Source organism: Hermetia illucens, chromosome 1, assembly GCF_905115235.1.
Source record: "Hermetia illucens chromosome 1, iHerIll2.2.curated.20191125, whole genome shotgun sequence".
Taxonomy (NCBI): domain Eukaryota; kingdom Metazoa; phylum Arthropoda; class Insecta; order Diptera; family Stratiomyidae; genus Hermetia; species Hermetia illucens.
The window spans coordinates 640,703-661,515 of NC_051849.1; the positions used below are offsets into that span (position 1 = coordinate 640,703).

Here is a 20,813-nt window from a genome sequence, read left to right on the forward strand (position 1 = left end):
GTCCTGCTGAAGAGCCAGTACCAGCCATACATATTCTCAGCAAGATTGCTAAGAATAAAGAGGCCGGAACTGTCGACGAGCGGGATGAAAAGAGGCTCGCTAAATACCAGTCGATTGTTGAGGAATATAACAGCAAACACTTAGCCGACGAGTAGAAGGCGAAGTGCACCGCTCTCAAACGCAATCGATCTTAAGACGAGGTCGAACGAAAATACAAGCGCAGCAGAGTGGACAAGAGGTCGGACGCCAAACAGAAAAGCAAAAAAACAACAGTCACCTGTGTTGCTGGCGCTTTCAATACCGCAGGATTTCCATGGACGATTGGGTAGCTATCAATTTTTTCTGCTCCGTATAAACGGAGAGTGCCTGGAGGACTATAAAGTACGGTTCGGAGTCAGGAACGCAAAGGGGAAAGTTTTCCGCTCTGAAAAACCGGACGACGACCCGGGTCCAATCAACGCCGCCCACGATCTATTGGAGGAGATAAGGATCGACGGCCCAAAGAAAAATTTAACTGTGGATTTTCTACCCAGGGTAGTTTGGAAGGCCGGCGGCGGGTTGCAAGTTTATCATACAGTATGCATCACCGATGGATCAAAAATGGTCTGTGGAGTCGAAGTTTTCTCGAATACACACAGTGTATCCGAGTCGTATGGTCTCCCAGGTTTCGCCAGTGTATTCCAGGCGAAAGTACTGGCGATACTGGCCGTCTGTCGATGACTAGGGCGTGTTTCGAGCCCCAAGCGTAACATAGCCATTCTAACCGACAGTCAAGCGGCCATTAAGGCTTTATACTTAGCGACATCATCATCCAGGCTGGTGGAGCAGAAATGCGTTGGACAGTCTGGGGGCTACGCTCAAGGTCACCCTCCACTGGGTTCCCGGCCATAGAAACATGGAGGGAATGAGCGGGCTGACGGATTGGCCAAGCGGGGCTCTGCTTTTGGCAGTCCTTCGGTGAATACACTTGGCGTCTCGCTGGCGACTGTCAAGGGTCTTAGATGGCTGTGAAAAGCCAAGGAGGATTTGGCCCGCTTATAACTTTTGTTTTAATTCTATAAGCTACAACTAATCTTGTACTGAAGATCTGTCTATTAATTTTAGGCTGGACTACAAGTAGCAGATGAAAATCGAATCCCTAGAAAATCTGCAATAACTGCAGGTTCAGCAATAAATAACTCATGGAATGATGACAATATCTATTCCATATATACTTGTATATCAATATAAGAAGTTACAGAGAAAGAGCCCTGTAACCATATTTGTTTTAATGGGAATTCTACCAGTAAAAAGGAGGCGTTCCAGGCAGGCAATTGGGTGATGGCCTAATCGCTCGCCCCCACTAAAAATGAAAACACCTACAGAACCGGCAAGAACTCCAGCAGAGGAAAATGGTTTCTTTTTCGCAATTTGAAAGGTTTATTGAATCGTTAGAAAAAACCGATAAGGATAATATCCTGGCGATCCATGAAACGGAATGGTAGAGGATGTAAGAGCCACACATTCACAGTATTCGAAACAAATACGAACGAAAAAGCATCGGGAAGTAGGGGATTTGGTGGTTATTATTATTAATAACCAATCCAGAAATAAGTCATCTATCTTAATTCGAGTAATGAATAACTGTGCTGGTTTCATATCAAAACAAATTCTTTAATCTATGACTATTGAAGCGCCATGTATCAACCGAGTGAGAAGGGATCGCTGAAACGGCAAATTTTACAATACTTTAAAATGAATTAACGACTTACTGCCTTCGCCTTCTAATGACGAACGTTCCAAGGGTAGTATAGTTCCCAGGGGGATACCTGGATGGTACACACGATGGAGGATGAAACCTGGGAATCGCCTACTGAACCATCACCAACAGTTCTACTACCAAATCCTATCTCTACGCCATGATCACTGGACTTTTTTTTTTTAAATAAAAAATTACAAACAGAGAAGGATGAAAGCGAGTCTCCCGTATCTCAAAACGGCACAAATTGTACCAATTGATCACCCAGGTTAGGTAGGACTTACAACCCAACATGGAAAACCAAACTTATGGAACTATGAATGGACTGGATTGACTATACAACAATGAACCCAGCAACGAAAATGGACAAATGATTTTTTCATGGAACGTGCATTCCCTGTACAAAAAGAAGCCGCCAAGCAGCTACCCGATACACTGTTCCAATATAAAGCTGATGTAACAGGGTTAAAAAAATGCGCTTGACAGGGACGGGTTGCCTGGAGAAACCATACATTATAGCAGGCATTTAGTAAACTATGTGCTCCGAGTAGGTTTCTCAGCCAGCCAGAAAATGAAACCTGCTTTTATCGGCTTTGAAAACATAAATTTCGAAATATAAGCCTCATAAACGTTCACTCCCTTACTGAGAAGACTGCAGGGTTCGAGAATAACACCTTTCACGAAATAGTAGAAAGAACCCTCGAAACCTGTCCCAGGTATGATATCAAAATCATACTTGGAGATTTTGCAGTGGTTGTTGGTAGTACCTGGTTTGCAGGTAAAGCAGTCCATAAACTCCCGCCTCTCCAGGCGGGACCACTTGGATTGGATGCCACCTTCTGTCAGCTTTAATGAAAGTCAGAACATATAGGGGGGCAACATAGACACGGATCATTATCTCGTTGTCATGGTACTTCGAGCTCAAATAACAACACGACCTCGAATCCCCGCTGACAATCAGGTGAGAGTGTACATTGAAGTCAAGGCGGAAACCGTAGCTAAGAGAAGTCGGGGAGATGAAGCATCGACAAATGATCTTCACAACCACTTGAAGAACGTTATCATCGTTATGATACCGCCACAAACATACTTTGTCCCAATCGTAAAAAAGTTGAAACAACTAGTTCGACGATGAATGTAAGCTAGTAACAGAACGGGGGCACGCGCAGAAAACTATCACGAACTTTGTCGAGTGGAGAGGCGACTTCACAGACAGAAAAAGGAAGCATCATTGAACTCGATAAATTCAATTCAGCCATACGAAGCGCGGAAGTTTTACAAACTGCTCAACAACCAAAATATTGGCGAGTTGGAGGTTTCGCTAACTGAAGACGATAGACAAATGCTGCCACCACCAAGCATGGGACAAGCAGTTCGGACAATTCATCGAGATAAAAATAATTATAGCCGAACTGGTCAAATATGAAGGAGACCAACTACACCAAACGTTCTATCAATTTATGCTCAAGCAGTTTGACAACAAATCAATGCATGGTGACTGGCAACGGGGCATATCTGTCCGGAACTGAGCGACTTAAATATCTCGGGTCAATACCATCAGCTAATGGAGAACTGCATTATGAAATTGCTTCACGCATTAATGCAACCTGGATGAAATGATGTTCCATAACTGGTGTTCTTTGTGATCGACGTATCGACCAACGTCTATAATTATAATATAATATAATCTATAATTTGCCGAATTGTCCTGCCGCTCACTATGGTTCTGAGTGTCTTGCAGTAATGGAGACGAAGATGTTGCGTTGGACTAGTGGACACGTTTTAATCACATCCGAGCTGTGAAAAAACTGCTGTAGGGGTGTTTTCGATGGTATGGTTATGTAATTCGCGCTAACGAGAAATCACTTGCCAAGATTGGTCTAAACATGGTAATCGATGGGAAAAAATTAAAAGGCCGGCCGAAACAACGATGGCGTGATACACTGGATGGTGATTTTAAAACCTCGCAACTGCATCCAGATGAGGCTTTTGACAGAGCAAAACGGTGCAAACGATCAAAACTAGCCGACCCCGCTTCTGAACGGGACAAAACAATTTTTTCGTATGAGAAAACTTTCATTTGAGACGTTCCCAACGGTCTTAGCCGCTACTAGTGAGATCTTCGTATAAACGACCTCCCAAAACTATGCCGCAGCTTCGAAGGTGGTCTGTTATGATATGGAGAGCTTCTTCTCATTATGACAAACCGCAAGTGCGTTCTATTTTAAATAAAATTAACTCTTCTTTTTCTGCAGCCTTTGTCCCGTTCACAAGCGGGGTCGGCTCTCGATCCGATGCTTCTAACGACATTGGATGCACTTTCTTGGTCGGCTTGTCGCGGGACCTGTCACCAAGAGAAATCAGCTAGAATTTATCATAATGGAATAACTCCAATTATACTTCATTTATCTCTTTCCCTGATCTCAGCATTTTATTTTTGTTTTACTGAAGATAGTACAAAGTACGTTGCCTCAAAAGTGTAAACTCTTGGAAGATGATTTAGTCAATTATTTAAAATAAAATAATGGTTTAGAATTCATCTTTCAACCAGATAATGCTAGTATTCACGTAGAAAAAAGTCAAAATGATTTTTCTTGTTCAACACTGCTCAAATGAAAGACACGATCCACAAAGCGGCCTCTGCAATCCTCGGGGTCACCAAGCCTGGTAAGCGGTACATCAACCGAGATACTTGGCTTTGGAATGATGATGTTGAAATGAAGGTCCGTGAAAAGAAACGCCTCTACCACAAATTTCTCGACGATAAAACGCCTGCTAATTGGCAAATTTATAAGAATGCCAACCGGGAAGCAAAGAAAGCGGTCGCTGTCACCCGAGCGAACCATTTCAAAAATCTTTACGATAAACTGGACACTCGAGATGGTGAGAGAGATCTGTATCGACTTGCTAAAAGCCGTAACGAACGTACACAGGATATCGAACACTTCTGTTGTGTTAATGACAAGAACGGTACTTTGCTTACCAACCGTCGAGCCGCAACGGATAGATGGCGAGAATACTTCGAGCAGATTTCAACTGAAGAATTTCCTCATCCTCCACTCCCACAATCATTGCCGACATTTGGAGCAGTTCCACCAGTCAGCGCAATTGAAGTCGAGGAGGCAATAAAACAAATGAAATCGGAGAAAGCAACAGGACCTGACGACATCGCATCTGAACTCTGGAAAGCGAAGAGCTGCGACCCAACACTGTGGCTCAGTGAATTCTTTAACCGGGTTATTCAGGAAGGAAGAACACCATCTGACTGGCAAGAAAGTACCACTGTTCCAATATGGAAAAAGAAAGGTAGTCCAGCAGAATGTTCAAATTACCGTCCGATCCGGTTACTTTCCCGTACCATGAAGATTTTTGAACGCATTCTTGACAACCGTATTCGCGAAATCGTTGAAATAACCGTGAATCAAGCCTGATTTGTCAAGAACTGCGGAACTACTGACGCAATACACGCTGCGCGGTTACGCATGGAGAAACACCGTGAGAAGCATCGCCCTCTTTACATTGCCTTTCTGGATCTAGAGAAAGCGTTTGACCGTGTACCATACGAACTCATTTGGTATGCTTTACGACAACACTTCGTGCCAGAAGAACTCGTGCGCTGGGTTCAATTGCTCTACCATGATCCGAAAAGTAAAGTTCTAAGTATGGCGGGTGTATCAAAACCGCTTCGTGTCTCTGTTGGTGTTCATCAAGGAAGCGCCCTCTCACCACTCCTCTTTGTCCTTGTTATGGACACCGTCACACGGGATATCCAACGTTCAGCGCCCTACACACTGCTTTATGCAGATGATGTTTTCCTAGCATCTGATAGTAAAAATGATCTCGAGCAACTTGTTCAAAAATGGAATGATCGCCTCATGCAACACGGTCTCAGATTGAATTTAAACTAAACTGAATTTTTGACGAACGATCCCCATGAAACAGGCACAATCACTGTCAGCGGCAGTGATCTGCCCAGAACTGAGCGATTTAAATACCTCGGGTCAACGCTATCAGCCAATGGAGAACTGCGTTATGAAATTGCTTCACGCATTAACGCAACCTGGATGAAGTGGCGTTCGTTCCACAACTGGTGTCCCTTGTGATCGACGTATCAACGAACGTCTCAAATCTAAAATTTACCGCAATGTCGTCCGTCCAGTCGCTCTCTATGGTTCTGAGTGTTGGCCGACCATAAAAGACACTGAACGGCGTCTTGCGGTAATGGAGACGAAGATGCTACGTTGGACTAGTGGCGTCACACGTTTAGATCACATCCGAAATGAGGATATCCGCGATCGTTATGGGGTTGCACCGATCGTGGAAAAGTTGCGAGAGAGGCGTCTTCGATGGTATGGTCACGCAATTCGTGCAAACGAGAATTCACTTGCCAAGATTGTTCTGAACATCGAAGTCGATGGTAAACGACCAAAAGACAGACCTAAGCAACGGTGGCTTGATACGCTGGATGGGGATTTGAAAGCCTCGAGATTGCACCCAGATCAGGCATTCGATAGAGCCAAATGGCGAAGCCGATCACGACGAGCCGACCCCGCTTGTGAACGGGACAAAGGCTGAAGAAAAAGAAGAAGAACACTGCTCACAGTTCAACATCTGACTGGCGACCGTAGTTTGATTCTTTTGATGAAAGATGAAAACTTTCGACAATTCAAGCCATGACTTCCAGTCAGAAGTTCTCACACTTCTTCAGAGCCGCTATTATATTCGAGTTATTAAGGAAATCTCGAAGACCCATTTTTAAATGTCCCAAAATGAACCAGAATCGCCACCTCAGTAGAATCTTTGGAAGATAAATCAATTTTACCGCAAACAATTCACACCTTGTTGAAAACAATTCTAACTATGACAACCGTTTATTAAGTTCATGTGTACAATAGCATGTATAAAAATTCTTTAACCTACTTCTTCCGTCCTCTGTAACAATCTAGCTTCAGTTTTCTTCGTGTGAAATGCATTAGTGATATGTCTCTTTTTCGCCTTACAAATGTGATTAGCCTACGAATTTGTGTTGTATTGTTATGTTCTCCATAACAACGATAACTTAACTGTAATTTTCCGGAAAATATCAAAGCAAACAAAACACCAAAGGGACGTCAACTTAAAGGCGGAAACTAAGAAAATTCCTTGGTAAAAGAGTTGGTTAAGCAAAACGAGAAGGTCACGGTAGCGCTCAACTAGAATTCTGTTATAAAACCGTGCAGACATTTTTTCTTTCGAAAAATGTGTTCAAAAAATGAAAATTTTGTGTTCCTTATTTAACAGAAGACGAATATATTTGTAAATGTAAATGGTTTTAAAGCAAAAATAAAAATCCGTACTTTATATAATAATAATAAAAAAACGTCTAAGTCTACAGGAAGATGGTGACTTTCCATCTACAGTTCGTCATGTTTAGGTCCGGAGAACTCATCATGTGAAATGTATCCATTCTTGTCCTTGTCTTCATGTTGGAAAATCTCCTCCACCAACTTGTCGTGTTCTTTCAGCATGTTCTTCAATTCGTCCGAATCTTGTCCTTCAACAGCAGTCATTTGCTTTTTCAGATATTCACTGACCTGAAATCAGAAATATCTATTAGAAAACTTGTATTTTCCATATCCGAATTGAAAACTTAATGAATTACAAAATGACAAACGCTTGAGAATCCTAAACTAGGAACTGGGTAAAAGTTTGTAACTTGAACTTGATTATCAAGGATATATCTTTATGCAGTATAGTCTGGACCACATGCACAGGAAAACTGTTAGTCACTGGCTACCACCTTTGACCATGCACTGTTCATTATTGATACGAATATCCCAAGACCTCAATGGCTTTGACAATCATAGGAAAAAGTGAAAAACTTGATCCATACATATTGGTTTACCTCTTCGCGACTGAGCTGCTTATCTTGATTTTCGTCAATTTCCTTGAACACATTTGTTGTTGGAGGAGCATCCCCAATGTTGATGAGTTCAACGTCGAAATGGAGGGTTGCACCTCCGGGGATTACGTTTCCGGCTCCACGATCACCATATCCGAGTTCCGGTGGGATTGTAAGTTTACGTTTTTCTCCTGCAATGAAATAATCCAGTTCGTTTTTAACAAATTTCATTCAACTTCAATCTTCTTAATGTTTCCTCTTCTTTCCTGATTTCACATCTATCTATGCAAATTCACTGTATCGGAATTCACTTAAAAAATAGTTGGATGTGGAGTGTGCTCTACGTTTTTAAATTTAACTGTCCACAGAAAAGGAAAACTTTTTGCTAGTCTAGTAGTACTTCACTTACCGACACACATGTCTACAAGTCCTTGGTCCCAGCCTTTAATGACTTGTCCAGCTCCAAGTTTGAATGTGAATGGTTGATCCCGATCCAGACTGAAACGATTAAAAGGATGCTTGTTATTAAAGTGGTTTGCACGAAGTTGGAGTGTTTCATAATTGTCCACCTCACAACTAGACAAATCTCATCACGGACGAAACTACGTGTACATAGAAACAGAGGTGGAAATCATTTCGGGAAACGATGGTGAAAATCAACTGATTTGGGGCAATTAATTTTTAGGAGCTTGTATTCTTTTATAATTCGAAATAGGCTAGGGGTGCATCTTGCAGAGGGAATGCCAAGAGTGTAGCGTCGGCCAGTTGTTGACGGGATTTGTCAAACGCGCGGACAGCCTCTTCAGACCACACGATCTCTCGTGTGTCCTTAGTTTTGGGGCCAGACAAGTACGCGTTCAAAATGGACTGGTGATGGGCGGCCTTGGGCAGGAAACGACGGTAGAAGTTCAGCATGCCGAAGAAGCTCCTCAACTCCTTCGCTGTCTTTGGACGCGGGAAGCTCGTTATCGCTTGCACCTTGTCTGCGTCGGGCTGTATTCCTTCAGAGGAAATGAAGTGGCCGAGGAATCTCACCTGTTTTTGAAGAAATTTGCATTTCTCAACGTTTAGGACTAAACTGGCCTCAAGGAGACGTTGAAAAATGCACTCGAGATGGGCTAAGTGCTCAGACTCAGTGGAAGAAGCGACCAAAACATCATCCAAAAACACGAAACAGAAATCGAGGTTTTGCAGGACTGAGTGAATGAACCTTTGAGAGGTTTGCGCCGCATTGGACAATCCGAAAGTCATTCGGGTGAACTCGATGAGTCCAAAGAGTGTACATATTGTCGTCTTTGGAATGTCTTCAGGAGCTACTGGGAGTTGGTGGTAAGCCTTGGTTAAGTCCAAGGTCGAAAAGATGCGGCAATTCGCGAGGTGATGCGCAAAGTCGTGGATGAGTGGAATTGGATATCGGTCAGGAACAGCCTTCTGTAATCCCCACATGGGCGCCATTCGCCGTTTGGCTTAGGGACCATATGCAGTGGGGAAGACCAACAGCTGTTTGAGGGCCTGCAGATACCCTGTTGAACGAGTTGTTCAAACTCTTTCCGTGCAATAGCCAGTTTCTGGGATGGTAGAAGACGCACCTTTGAGAACATCGGGGAACCAGTAGTGATAATGTGTGGCTGCACATTGTGCTTCACTGGTTTGGAGAGACTACACTCGGTAGTAATCTGGCTGAACTTTTGGAGAAGTACCCGAACACGAGAGTCGGTAATGTCTTCTAAAAGAACGGAAAGATTACTGCCTGGGTGAGATACCATTTGTCCCGACGAATTAAGGTTGGTCGTGGAATCTATAAGAGACTTGTTTTGCAAGTTTACCAGCAATCCATAGTGACACAGGAAGTCTGCGCCTAGTATGGGGAAGCTGACATCCGCCAGGATGAAACGCCACGAAAACGTCCTACGCAAGCCAAGACTCATGTCCACTTGCCTATACCCGTATGTGTTTATGCGAGAGGAATTTGCTGCCGCCAGTTTGAGCGGTTGTGGAAAAAGTTGATGTTGCCGAGGTACGGGAAGAACTGAAACCTCCGCACCAGCATCGATGAGGTGGTTGCGCCTGCTGAGAGGGTCGTAAATTGTTAGGCGACGTGGCGCTGCGTTCTGGGTAGCCGTCGCCAGGACCCCCCGCGGACCTAGTTTTTTGCGGCAGGCGTGAATTTACAAGGCATTGTACACTTGGTGGCTTTATCGCCGAATCTGCGGTGGTACCAGCAAATCCCTCGGTCCGTGGACTGTCTTGACGACCTGCTACCTGATCGCCCTTTTCGGGTGGCAGACCGCGAGTGAGTTCGTGATCTGGCGCCCGAACGCTGAGCGTCCAGCGTCGCTCGCATCTCAGCCACACTGGCTGTTAAGGCGGCTATTTCGCGCCTTAAGTCGCCCACCTCGTCCGATGGGTGTTGAACGGCCGCTATGGTCGGGCGTACGTGCACCTCGTGCACTTTGTCGGCCGCAGCTGTCAGTGCCTCCAAGGAACCTGAGACACACGCGCGTGCCAGGGTGCCTTCCGGGAGCCGACGCAGCCAAAGAGACTTCATCAACTCATCGTCGATCTTACTCCCACCCAATTGCTTCATTTCGCGCAGCAATTGGCTGGGAGTCCGATCTCCCAACGTTAGGCCTGCCAGCAAGTGATTCAGTTTTGCTGACTCACTTACTGACAGGCGCCTGATTAATTCAGTCTTGAGCAGTGAATATGAAGCCGATTTCACTACGTCAGACACGAGCACGATGGACTCCTCGTCCAGGCCGACCACCGCGTGATTAAAACGGGTCGGGACCACTGTGATCCCGGACATCTGGAACTGTGCTTCCAAATGCACGAACCACAGTTCAGGGTTCCGCCGCCAAAACGGAGGGACACGCACGGCGAGGGCGGTCACTTGCGGGTCCGATGGGCCTGCCGCGTCTTTGTTGTCGATCGACATCTTGACTAATAAAAAGAAAACTTCTTTTCGACGCGACTGTTAAAGCGAAGATGCGGTGAAACTGATCTAGTCGACACGGCAGGCCGAACCCACAAATGCACGCACGAGCGAAAAAAGAAAGCGACACCAACGACGCACCCTAAAGCAAAAAGCTCGCTTAAAGAGCGGAGAGCAAGCGAAAAGATGCCGATGCAAACTCCTCGACGCCGTCTCTTACGGCGATTTTGTTTTTATTCTTACCACCTTTTTTTAAAACAAAAAAAAATTTAATGAAATTATGAATAATAATAACGCGGCGGTGTCTGTTTTGTTGATGGTTGTGGCGGCGGCTACGGCGGTGACGCTGGTCTTGACGGCGGCGGCTTCGAACTCTGTGGCGATGGTGGAGACGATTCCGCTGGCGAAAGTGGCTGCAGCAATGATGGTATCTGGTGCTTCGGTGATGGCGTGTACTCGCCGAAGCACTCTTCTCCACCGTCCAGCTGAGGTTTCCGCTGAGGTTCGGGACGAATTCCAAAGAGCGTGTATAGAATTCTCGGATATGGATCCTTTGCATAGACCAGGTATTCCCAGACTCTATGCATCTCCAGCAACTCCGGGAATTCTATCTCAAATCAATGATGAGATTGCATCTCGACTGTGCACTGATATGTCCCTGCTGCAACTACAATCACTTGTGTATTGTGGTGCAGTTGCGGCTATCAGATGGCACGGTCAGAATATTCGCTTTCGTGTTATTGGTTTGAGTGACAAAGGGATCCACCATGGAAAATTCGTCTGGAACATCGGCGGGACTCACTAAGGCAGGACATTGCTAGACTGATTCAGATCAGCACTGGCAATGCCAGCCGACGAGTGAGAAATAAAGTGCAGAGGGTTTACCGGAGCTATGCCATCCCCTGTGAGACACCCGTAGTTGAAATTCTGGACACACTAAAACAGAAACTTTCTGTCATATGCAGTCGATTACGACGATATGGCCAAAGTTATTTCAGACGTGTCCAGAATGCAACATACGCGAGGAACCAGCGGAGCTTTTTCAGATCTCTCAACGAATCCCAACAGAGCGCCCAGACAATACAGTTCTCGGTGACGAAAGCGAAAGAGTATTGGGGTGGACTTTGGGGGTTACCTGCCCAGCATGCTGAGTGGATTACCGCCGAAGGCACCCGCCATGCCAATACACCTGGCATGAATTTTGCGGATGTTACCGAAGAACTGGAGGGGCCCAGGTCTGAATCGGGTGCAGAGTTTCTGGTATAAGAAATTTACCAACGTACACAGTCGGTTGGCACGCAGTATAAATGAGGTCATGAGTCGGCCGGAGGAATTTCCACCTTTCCTCACTGCGGGGATTACCTACCTTATCCCTAAGAAGGACACGGTGCAGGACCCCGCAGACACAAGACCGATCACTTGCTTACCAACCCTCTACAAATTCATCACGTCCATTATTAGTGGAAGGATCAATGCGCACCTCGAGACCAACAACATTCTGTCCGAGAAGCAGAAGGGCTGCCGAGTTGGGTCAAGGGGTTGCAAAGAGCAACTCATTATCGACTCGGTAGTTGTAGGACAAGCAGCTAGAGGCCAAAGAAACCTCTTCAGTTGCTATATCGATTATGCCAAGGCTTTTGATAGCGTTCCGCATACCTGGCTAATCGACATCCTACATCTGTATCGCATTGATCCGAAACTAATAAAGTTTTTGGCGACAGTCATGAAAGGGTGGCATACCACCTTATCGGTGCGTACATCTGAGGGTGCTAATACCTCAAAGCCCATCCGTATACGGAGGGACATCTTCCAGGGGGATTCGTTGAGTCCCCTTTGGTTTTGTATGGCACTGAACCCCCTTTCATGGCTACTGAATGATGCTAGAGGGCATGGTTTTGCAATAAAGTATGGCCTACGTGCTAAGTGCGAACTGACACACTTGATGTACCTAGCTGACATCAAGCTGTATCCTGGTGCTGACAACCATCTTAGAAGTCTGTTACGAATAATAGACATGTTCAGCCGTGATATTCGGATGGAGTTTGGATTAGACAAATGTCGAAACCAAGCCATCCGCAAAGGTCATCACGAGCCGCATGCCGGACATAGCATTGGTGACCTCCACATCGAAGCTATGACCGAGACAGACTTCTACAAGTACTTAGGAATTCTGCAAGGAACCCATGCTCGAGTTGGTGATCTGAAGGAAGCTCTGCTGTCCGAATTCCTGCGACGTGTAAGGCTGGTGCTGAAATCGCATCTCTCGGGGAAGAGTAAAATGAGCGCGTTGAATGTATTCGCTATCCCTTGACTGGCTTATGCATTCGGAATATTGCCGTGGACGAAGACCGATCTAGAAAACGTCCAACGGCGGATACGGACAACTATGTCCAAATTTCGAATGCATCATCCAAAGTCTGCCGTGGAGCGGATGAACCTGCCTCGTGACATCGGAGGTAGGGGCGTGGTTGACGTGGCGGCACAACATCATCGCCAAGTCGACTCGCTGCGCGCTTATTTTTACAGCAAAGAGCAGGTGAGTCCCTTACATGCGGCTGTCTGTAAGGCAGACTGTGGACTGACTCCACTTAACTTGAAAGATTGATCTTTCAATCCTCTGAGTGGGGTGAGGTCGGACCAGGAGCGGATCGAGGAATGGAAGTCGAAGGCAATGCACGGTAAACACGTGAATTGTCTTTGGCAGCCATTTGTCGATTTGCACCTGTCGAACAGATGGCTGTGTGCTGGGGAGCTCTTTGCTGAGACGGAGGGGTTCATGTGTGCCATTCAGGATGGCGTGGTCGCCACCCGAGCTTATAAAAAGCTCATCATGAAAGGACGGGTGGAGAACGACCAGTGCAGAATGTGTGGTTCGCCGTTAGAGACGTTGGACCATCTCATTTCTGGCTGTACTGTTATGGCACCGGTGCAATACATCACCAGGCATAATGCTGTATGTAAGATTATCCATCAAAACCTTGCATATAAGCATGGGCTGATCACGGGAACATGTCCGGTTTACCGATATGAGCCGCAAGCAGTACTTGATAGTTCTGCTTACAGCATGTATTGGGACCGGCAAGTTCTGACTGATCGCCATACCGCACACAACAAGCCTGACGTACTGTTAGTTGACAAGACGGGTCGCTCCGCGTATATTATTGATGTTGCTATCCCCCATAATAGCAACATTGAACGGAAATACGTGGAGAAGAAGGTGTACTATGAGCCATTGGCTCGGGAAATCAAAGAAATTTGGCATCTCGAGCGGGTGGTTGTAGTTCCCATAATATTGCCAGCTACAGGTATTGTACCTAAATCCCTCACGGCTTCCCTTGATGTCCTGGGACTTTCGCACAGTCTGGTTCAAACCATGCAGAAGTACACCATTCTGCATACGTGCTCGATGTTGCGGGGAGTACTCGACGGATTCTCCCACTGACCTACCACCGGCCACCACCACCAGTGCCCCTTTAGTTTTTAAGTAGGTAGGATCGTCCGAGCCTAAATGCTTGGCACTTAGTGCTAGTATTAAGTAAAATCCGGCATCTGCCGAGATTGTGATAACTCGGAAATAATAACACAAAAATAAATGTTTTCCAATGTTTAATTGTGGGACCAATTATATCTTCATAATCTTTATTAAAAAAAAAACTATTTTTCGGAAAAAATAATTAAACCCTCATTCAAATAAATGCGAATTTCGTGAAATCTTCAACTTATTATTCTTATTCCGTATTACTTCAGAATTCTTGGTGGAACTTGATTTGCACTAGTTTCGTTCCTTCCTACCGACACATACTCCAAACAGTTTGTGAGAATTTTGCCAAGGTCCAAGAAATTTTATCAAAGTATTGCATATTTAATAAGTAATTTCCCATTTAGAAAAGTGGCAACGATATGACGGCTTCCAACATAATATAAGCAAATACGGCAGTCTTCATATTAGAATAAGCAATGGCTTCCCTAACAACATCTGAACGCAGCCACATTCCCACTTAACCGTCACATATATCCTTCTGAAGGTTAGATTTAAGGCTGAAGTGAGCGCAAGGAACAAAATAAACACTGACTGAATATTCCTGATCTATGTTCCCTTCGCCGTTCGCCGTTCGCCATTACATTGCCAAGCAATATAACAACGTAAGGCTTCGCGAAAAATACATGTTACTTGTTGTTTTTCTAAAAGACGATATATATCTCATAAATAAAATTAAAGAATGATGAATCGTGTGAAATGCGCGGTTGAGAGGACAGTATTACTAGCAATATGCTGTCGGGGATAAGCAATGACAAATAACGTTGTCTATGCCACCCTCACAACTTTAAACCTCCCCTACCGCGTGCCATAATTTCAGGTATTGTGACTACCATTCGTTAGAATGTGTGCCTACATAATGTATGTATCCCGACACGTCAAATAAAATATTCACGATGCGCCGATGATGTTTTGTTCCAGAAAAAAAGGAAAGAGAAACCGAGCATAAAAATACAGAACAGGCATACATCTTGAGCCTCGTTAAAGGCGCTCCACATAGTCTTGTTCTTGATACGTCCACTTAGATAGTCAACACTATCTACCCTCCGTCATAGGCGACTTCGACCTAAAACAATCAGGCTCGACATAAAACCACATCCTGAGAACCATCAACGACATTTCTATTGTCCATCTCTAGTGTGATTTCGGTAGGCCGCCACTCCCTGGGAGCGTATTAAAGGCCGACCAAATATCCCTCCGTCCTACCACTGCCGGATGACCGGATTCTCTCTCGACCACACTTAAAATTAATGAATTCAACAATAAAATGTGTAAAGGTTGATGCCTACATGAGTCGGAAGTCGCATCTGCAGATGGAAAATCATGGCCAACGGATTTTATCGATGGCTACGTAAAAATCCTCCGACAGCTCCTACTGTATCAGTCAGCGAATAAGTGCCGTACCGTATTGAAATGGCATAACCAAATAATGAGACAGACTAAATTTATGCGGATTTCCAGCCTTACAATGCAGTTCTTCTCATTCATAATTTCCAATTCAATTGAATTTTTCATGAACAGCCGCTTGAAAATGTGGAAATGCGGACAATTTTTGATTTAACCATATCCTGTAGATGTTTTTATGATACGAAATTGGTTATTAATTTCAGATGCAGCCTGCGAGTCATGGTTTGCCTGCAGATCGAAAACAGCTCCTCGGAGGCTGCATGCACTTCCAATACATTAAATATTTCCATCCTTCATCAGCATATCCGTGTTGAAATATTTTCGTATATCCAAACTTCACATCGCAAATTAGATAAATTCATGACATACAAAATAATGTTTAGTTCAACCAGCATCCATTATACATGAAAACAATTTTTCAGGCTTGGCAACGGCATTATCTCCAGCAGAAACTTCTCACTGGAGGCAAGTCAACATTCGTAATGGTGGACTAGACAGTCTAGAAGAGAATGAAAGTGGCGGTGGAATCAATTGCACGGATGTGCACCATCAACCCCACTCCAGCAGCAGCTAGCCGGGTTCGCTTGCATACAATTCGGTAAATTTTTAAGTTGCACAATTGAGCGAAACAACAAATGTGGAACAATTTTAAGAATTTAGTTCAATTCGATGAGGTACATATGTACATCTACATTTAAAGCAATGAATATACTAAAATCTCTAAGCACGCTTGAAGTTCACGCCTTGAGAAAGTCAGCAAGTGAAACAGCGCCACGATAGCAAACAGCCCTCCGAATTCGAGCCAGCAATGAATATTATATAGGAAATTTATTGCTGGTGCAACATCTGAGGTAAAGTCTTATCAGGAATGCTAAATTTGAAAATAAAAATATCTTGCTTGACGTTGATTGATTTTGAGTACATGTCGCTTCACTCCGTTACTCTCTGAAATATGCATTCGTATTTAAGAACAAATACAACATCAAGATGCAACTGAATGTAAAAAGATATTTATACCAAGTGTACACCTAATTAATTTCCGGTTTTTTTTTCGATAGATGGCGTTCTATGTTTTATGTTGCCGTTGGTCGCACATACCTATCATTTTGTTTAGTTTTCGTCGAGTGTCTAAACTGCGTTGACATTTCCCCAAAAAGTTCCTCCAGCAAATTTTTATTGCACGTCAAAAATGTCGGCGTACATACCGAATTTCGAGCATATGCACCATGCATTACTTTTCATGTTCAATCAAGGAAAACAAAACAGTGTCCGAGAGCCACTGTCCACTTGTGGAAGTTTATGGCGATCGTGCATTAACACTTTGAACATGTGAAATGTGCTTTCGACAATTTAACAAGTCGGGAAACCGGAATCTGGACGCTTCAAGGTACGAAAGGTTTTGCGTATTTCTTAGTACGTAGCACGAAATATATCCATATATTATGTGAGAGTATCCACTTTCGGGTGATATTGACATTCATAGTCTTCAATTTTCAAAGAAGCAACAACTTTCATGTATTATAACTTTGTTAGTAGTAGTGTGATTTCCACTTGGTAAGATCATGCTCTGCATTCTAGCCTACATGACTGCAAAATTTCGTGGTGCTAGGATGAACGTAAGGATGTTTTGCAGCGAATTACTAAAAATTATAGTAATATACTATTATTAACTTTATTTGAGCTGATATCAGTATGGAAGGTATTTCGGAGTCCAGGCACCACATAGTAGCAGCCTCCTGATTTTTTTCAGATTTTTCGTTTTGGTAGTTTCTGAGAATGGCCCTTTTAAAGAAATGATCACTTTCAACCCCCCGCACTCCCCACCTTTCCAACAAATGTCAAAACTAAGACCGGCTTTGAAAAGTACTAACCGATACCTTTCATTTGATACCCCACATGACTATATTTGATGAAAAAAATTTTACACCCCCCTTTTCATGTATGGGGACTCCCCTTAAATTCGACGTAACAGGATGTGACTCACTGTATGCGTGAGTGTTCACAGTTCCCATCTTTGTACCATATTTGGTGTCAATCGCTTTAACCGCCTTTGAGAAAAATGCGTGTGACGGACAGACAGACAGACATACATACGTTTCAAGTGAGTCGAACCTTCCCACTGTTCAGGTAGATCGCGGTGAAATTCCCGAGGTAACCACGAAAGAAGTCCTGGAAGCCGTGAAGAAGATTGCCGAAAATAAAGCCCCAGGTTTAGACGGCATTCCGAATAAAGCACTGACAATGGCCGTCGAGACAGCTCCAAGGTGGTTCTTTGAAACATTTACGATGTGCCTCATAGATGGGATTTTCTTGGAAGAGTGGCGGAAACAGAAGCTTGTGCTAATCCCGAAGCCAAATAAACCTTTGGGTGATCCTTCGTCTTATAGACCTATATGCCTGCTAAACGACATCGGCAAACTTTTCGAACGGGTCATCTTCAATAGGCTTGTACCAATCACAGAAAGGGAGGGTGGTCTCTCAGACAGGTAGTTCGGATTCCGAAAGGCAAGATCTACTGTCAATGCCATCAGCACGGTGACGGAAATTGCGGAAAAAGCAATGGAGGCCAATAAATCTAGCGCGGTAGTTACTGTCGATGTGAAGAATGCCTTTAATACGGCAAAGTGGAGCAAAATAATTGCGGCTTTAGCCAAATCGGGCGCTCCTAAATATCTGGTGCATATAGTCATGGAATTTCTCCGGGAGAGGATATTGTGTTACAATTCGGACGATGGACCGAAGACGTATACAACAATCTGCGGGGTTCCACAAGGATAAGTCCTCGGTCCTCTCCTGTGGATAATAATGTATGACGGAATTTTAAAGTTGCAACCACCCAAAGGAGTGACAATCATTGGCTTCGCAGACGATATCGGAGTAACTATCGTCACACAAGACATTGATGAGACCGAGGTACTCACAAACGAGGCAATTTTTGAAATCAGGTCTTGGTTAGAGGAAGCTGGTTTGACACTCAGGGAGCATAAAACCGAGGCAGTTTTGTTTACAAAACGAAGGAAGTAGACGTCGATAAAGATCAGGATTGGAGAACACATAATACAGTCGCAGCCAATACTTAAATACCTAGGGGTCATAGTTGACCAAAGAGTGAAATGCAAGTCCGATCTTGAAAATGTAGCAACCAAGGCTTCCGGAGTGGCAACATTGTTGGCAAGAATGTTACCAAATATAGGTGGTCCTAGGCAAAGCCGTCGGCTCCTGATCTCGAGTGTTTTATGCAGCTCCAGTCTGGACATCGTCTTTGAAAGTGGAAGCAAACAGAAAAAAAATCGCAGTCCCATACCGATTGAGCACATTACGTACGTCATGCGCTTACCGTACCACTTCAGATGAAGCAAAAAAGGCGGGGTGATTCACCTAAAGGACGCTGGACACACAGAATTATTCCAGATGTCTCTAAATGGATCAAGCGAAGGCACGATGAGGTTAGTTACCACCTAACTCAATTCCTAAGCAGACACGGAGGGTACCGTGCATACCTTTATCGCTTCGGGCGTGACGACTCCCCGTATTGCCCGACATGCGTGATGATTCCGGAACATGCGGAACATGTTGTTTTTAACTGCCCGCGATTCGCTGCACAGAGCGGAGGCGGAAATTGACGCCGAGGCACGGTTGACACCCGAGAATATCGTTGACCACATGCTAGCCTCGTATTATTACGGATGACGAAAAGTGGATTTCCTTCGAGGACCCTAAACGCAATAAATCGTGGGTGAGTCCAGGTGAAGCATCAACATCGACGACACGACCAAATCGTTATGGTCGGAAGGTCATGCTGGGTGTGTGGTGCGACCAGACCGGTGTGATCTACTTTGAACTGCTGAAACCTGGTAAAACTGTGAACGCCGTTCGCTACAAACAACAAATGAAAGATTTGAGACGAGCGATTGCAAAGAACCAACCAGAATATCAAGAAAGACAGAAGAAGGTGATTTTGCTCCACGACAATGTACCGTCGCATAAGTCGAAAATCGTTCGCGACACGCTGGAAAAACTCAAGTGGGAGGTGCTTAACCAAGCGGTTTGCTCACCAGACCTGATTTTTGTCCTAGTTTAGGTTGTGTTTCATCATCCACGTTTTTATTTCAGGACTGAAAGTTTTTTACAGGATAGGAATAAATTGTATTGCAGACCAGACTAGACCAAAAACCCATTTGTTTTTAATTTCTGCATTCCCAAATGTGTGGCTTCCCTGCATAACCGAATAAGACGGTTCACTTAATTTTCATCAACACAACTTAAATATTTGCAACCGCATCTCATTAAAAGCGAAGTTTTCGTGTTGCTGATTGCTCATAATCATAGTCCTTCCTTAGGTAATGAAATTATGATTACACAAGGCTTTATTTAGTAGTTCTTTAATTAATAGAATAAAAAAAAGTGCATTTTGTTCAAGGGATTATAGTTTTGAGTCCGCATCTACTTCACGATAGACCGAACCAATTGGTAAACTGAAACTGTCTCCAGTAATTGATATTGATATCCAAATAATTAAAAAAGACCCCGCCTTTCATATAAGTTTACTTTATACATATGGTGACCACGTCATACACGTTCCCAGAATGCAATAAATTTACATGAACTGCAATAATTTGACTTCCAATAACTTTGTTAATAATAGTTGGATTGCGTTTAAACTTTCCAGAATTATGTACTATATTATCAGCTACACAGCTGCCATTTTGTACTTGTAGGATGATCTTAAGGGGGGCTCTTGTAAATTTCTGAAACATGGTAATATACTATTATTACCTTTATTTGTACAGATATCAGAACGGGATGTATTTTGAGGCCTAGATTTTGTATAGAAACATCACTGTGGTTTTTTCAGATTTTGCAGTTGGGTAGGTTCTGGAAACGCGATCTGTTTCATTTTTTTGAGGCACACAATTTGACCCCTCACTCCACTATGTTTCATCTAATATCAGAAATGAGATCAGTTTCAGAAAGTATTAATCGAGCCCTTTCATTTGATATCCCACATTACCATAATAATAATAATCGTTCGCGCAACAATCCAATTGAATCAGAGTCTTGAAGTGTGTTAGAGCACTTCATTCAAGGCCATAACAGTATAGTACAGGATTATAGTACCCTATAAGAGGCAATGTGGCCAGCATTGCGCTCGCCCGAGATTATTACTCTGATTTGACTCAGGTATTCATTCTCAGCTGAGTCGACTGGTATCCGACGTCAAATCACGACACAAATCCATACTCTATGAAAAAAAAATGTACACCCACATTTCGCATGTATGGGGAGCCCCCCTTTAAACTTAATACCAAATGGC

At 44.0% G+C, this 20,813-nt stretch overlaps 1 protein-coding gene across 3 annotated transcripts in view; it reads right to left on the minus strand.

The window, feature by feature from the left end:
- Positions 1-6,590: 6,590 nt before the first annotated feature.
- LOC119656963 (FK506-binding protein 2) overlaps positions 6,591-20,813 on the minus strand; it is an 88,618-nt gene continuing 74,395 nt past the window's right edge. For 2 of the 3 annotated variants that reach the window (XM_038063687.1, XM_038063697.1), the window contains exons 3-5: positions 8,029-8,117; positions 7,611-7,810; positions 6,591-7,311 (exon numbers count right to left, since the gene is read on the minus strand). In XM_038063687.1, the coding sequence (XP_037919615.1) occupies positions 7,132-7,311; positions 7,611-7,810; positions 8,029-8,117 (469 nt within the window). In that variant the 3' untranslated portion in view covers positions 6,591-7,131. The remainder of the gene's footprint in view (positions 7,312-7,610; positions 7,811-8,028; positions 8,118-20,813) is intronic. The other variant, XM_038063704.1, reaches the window with a different exon arrangement.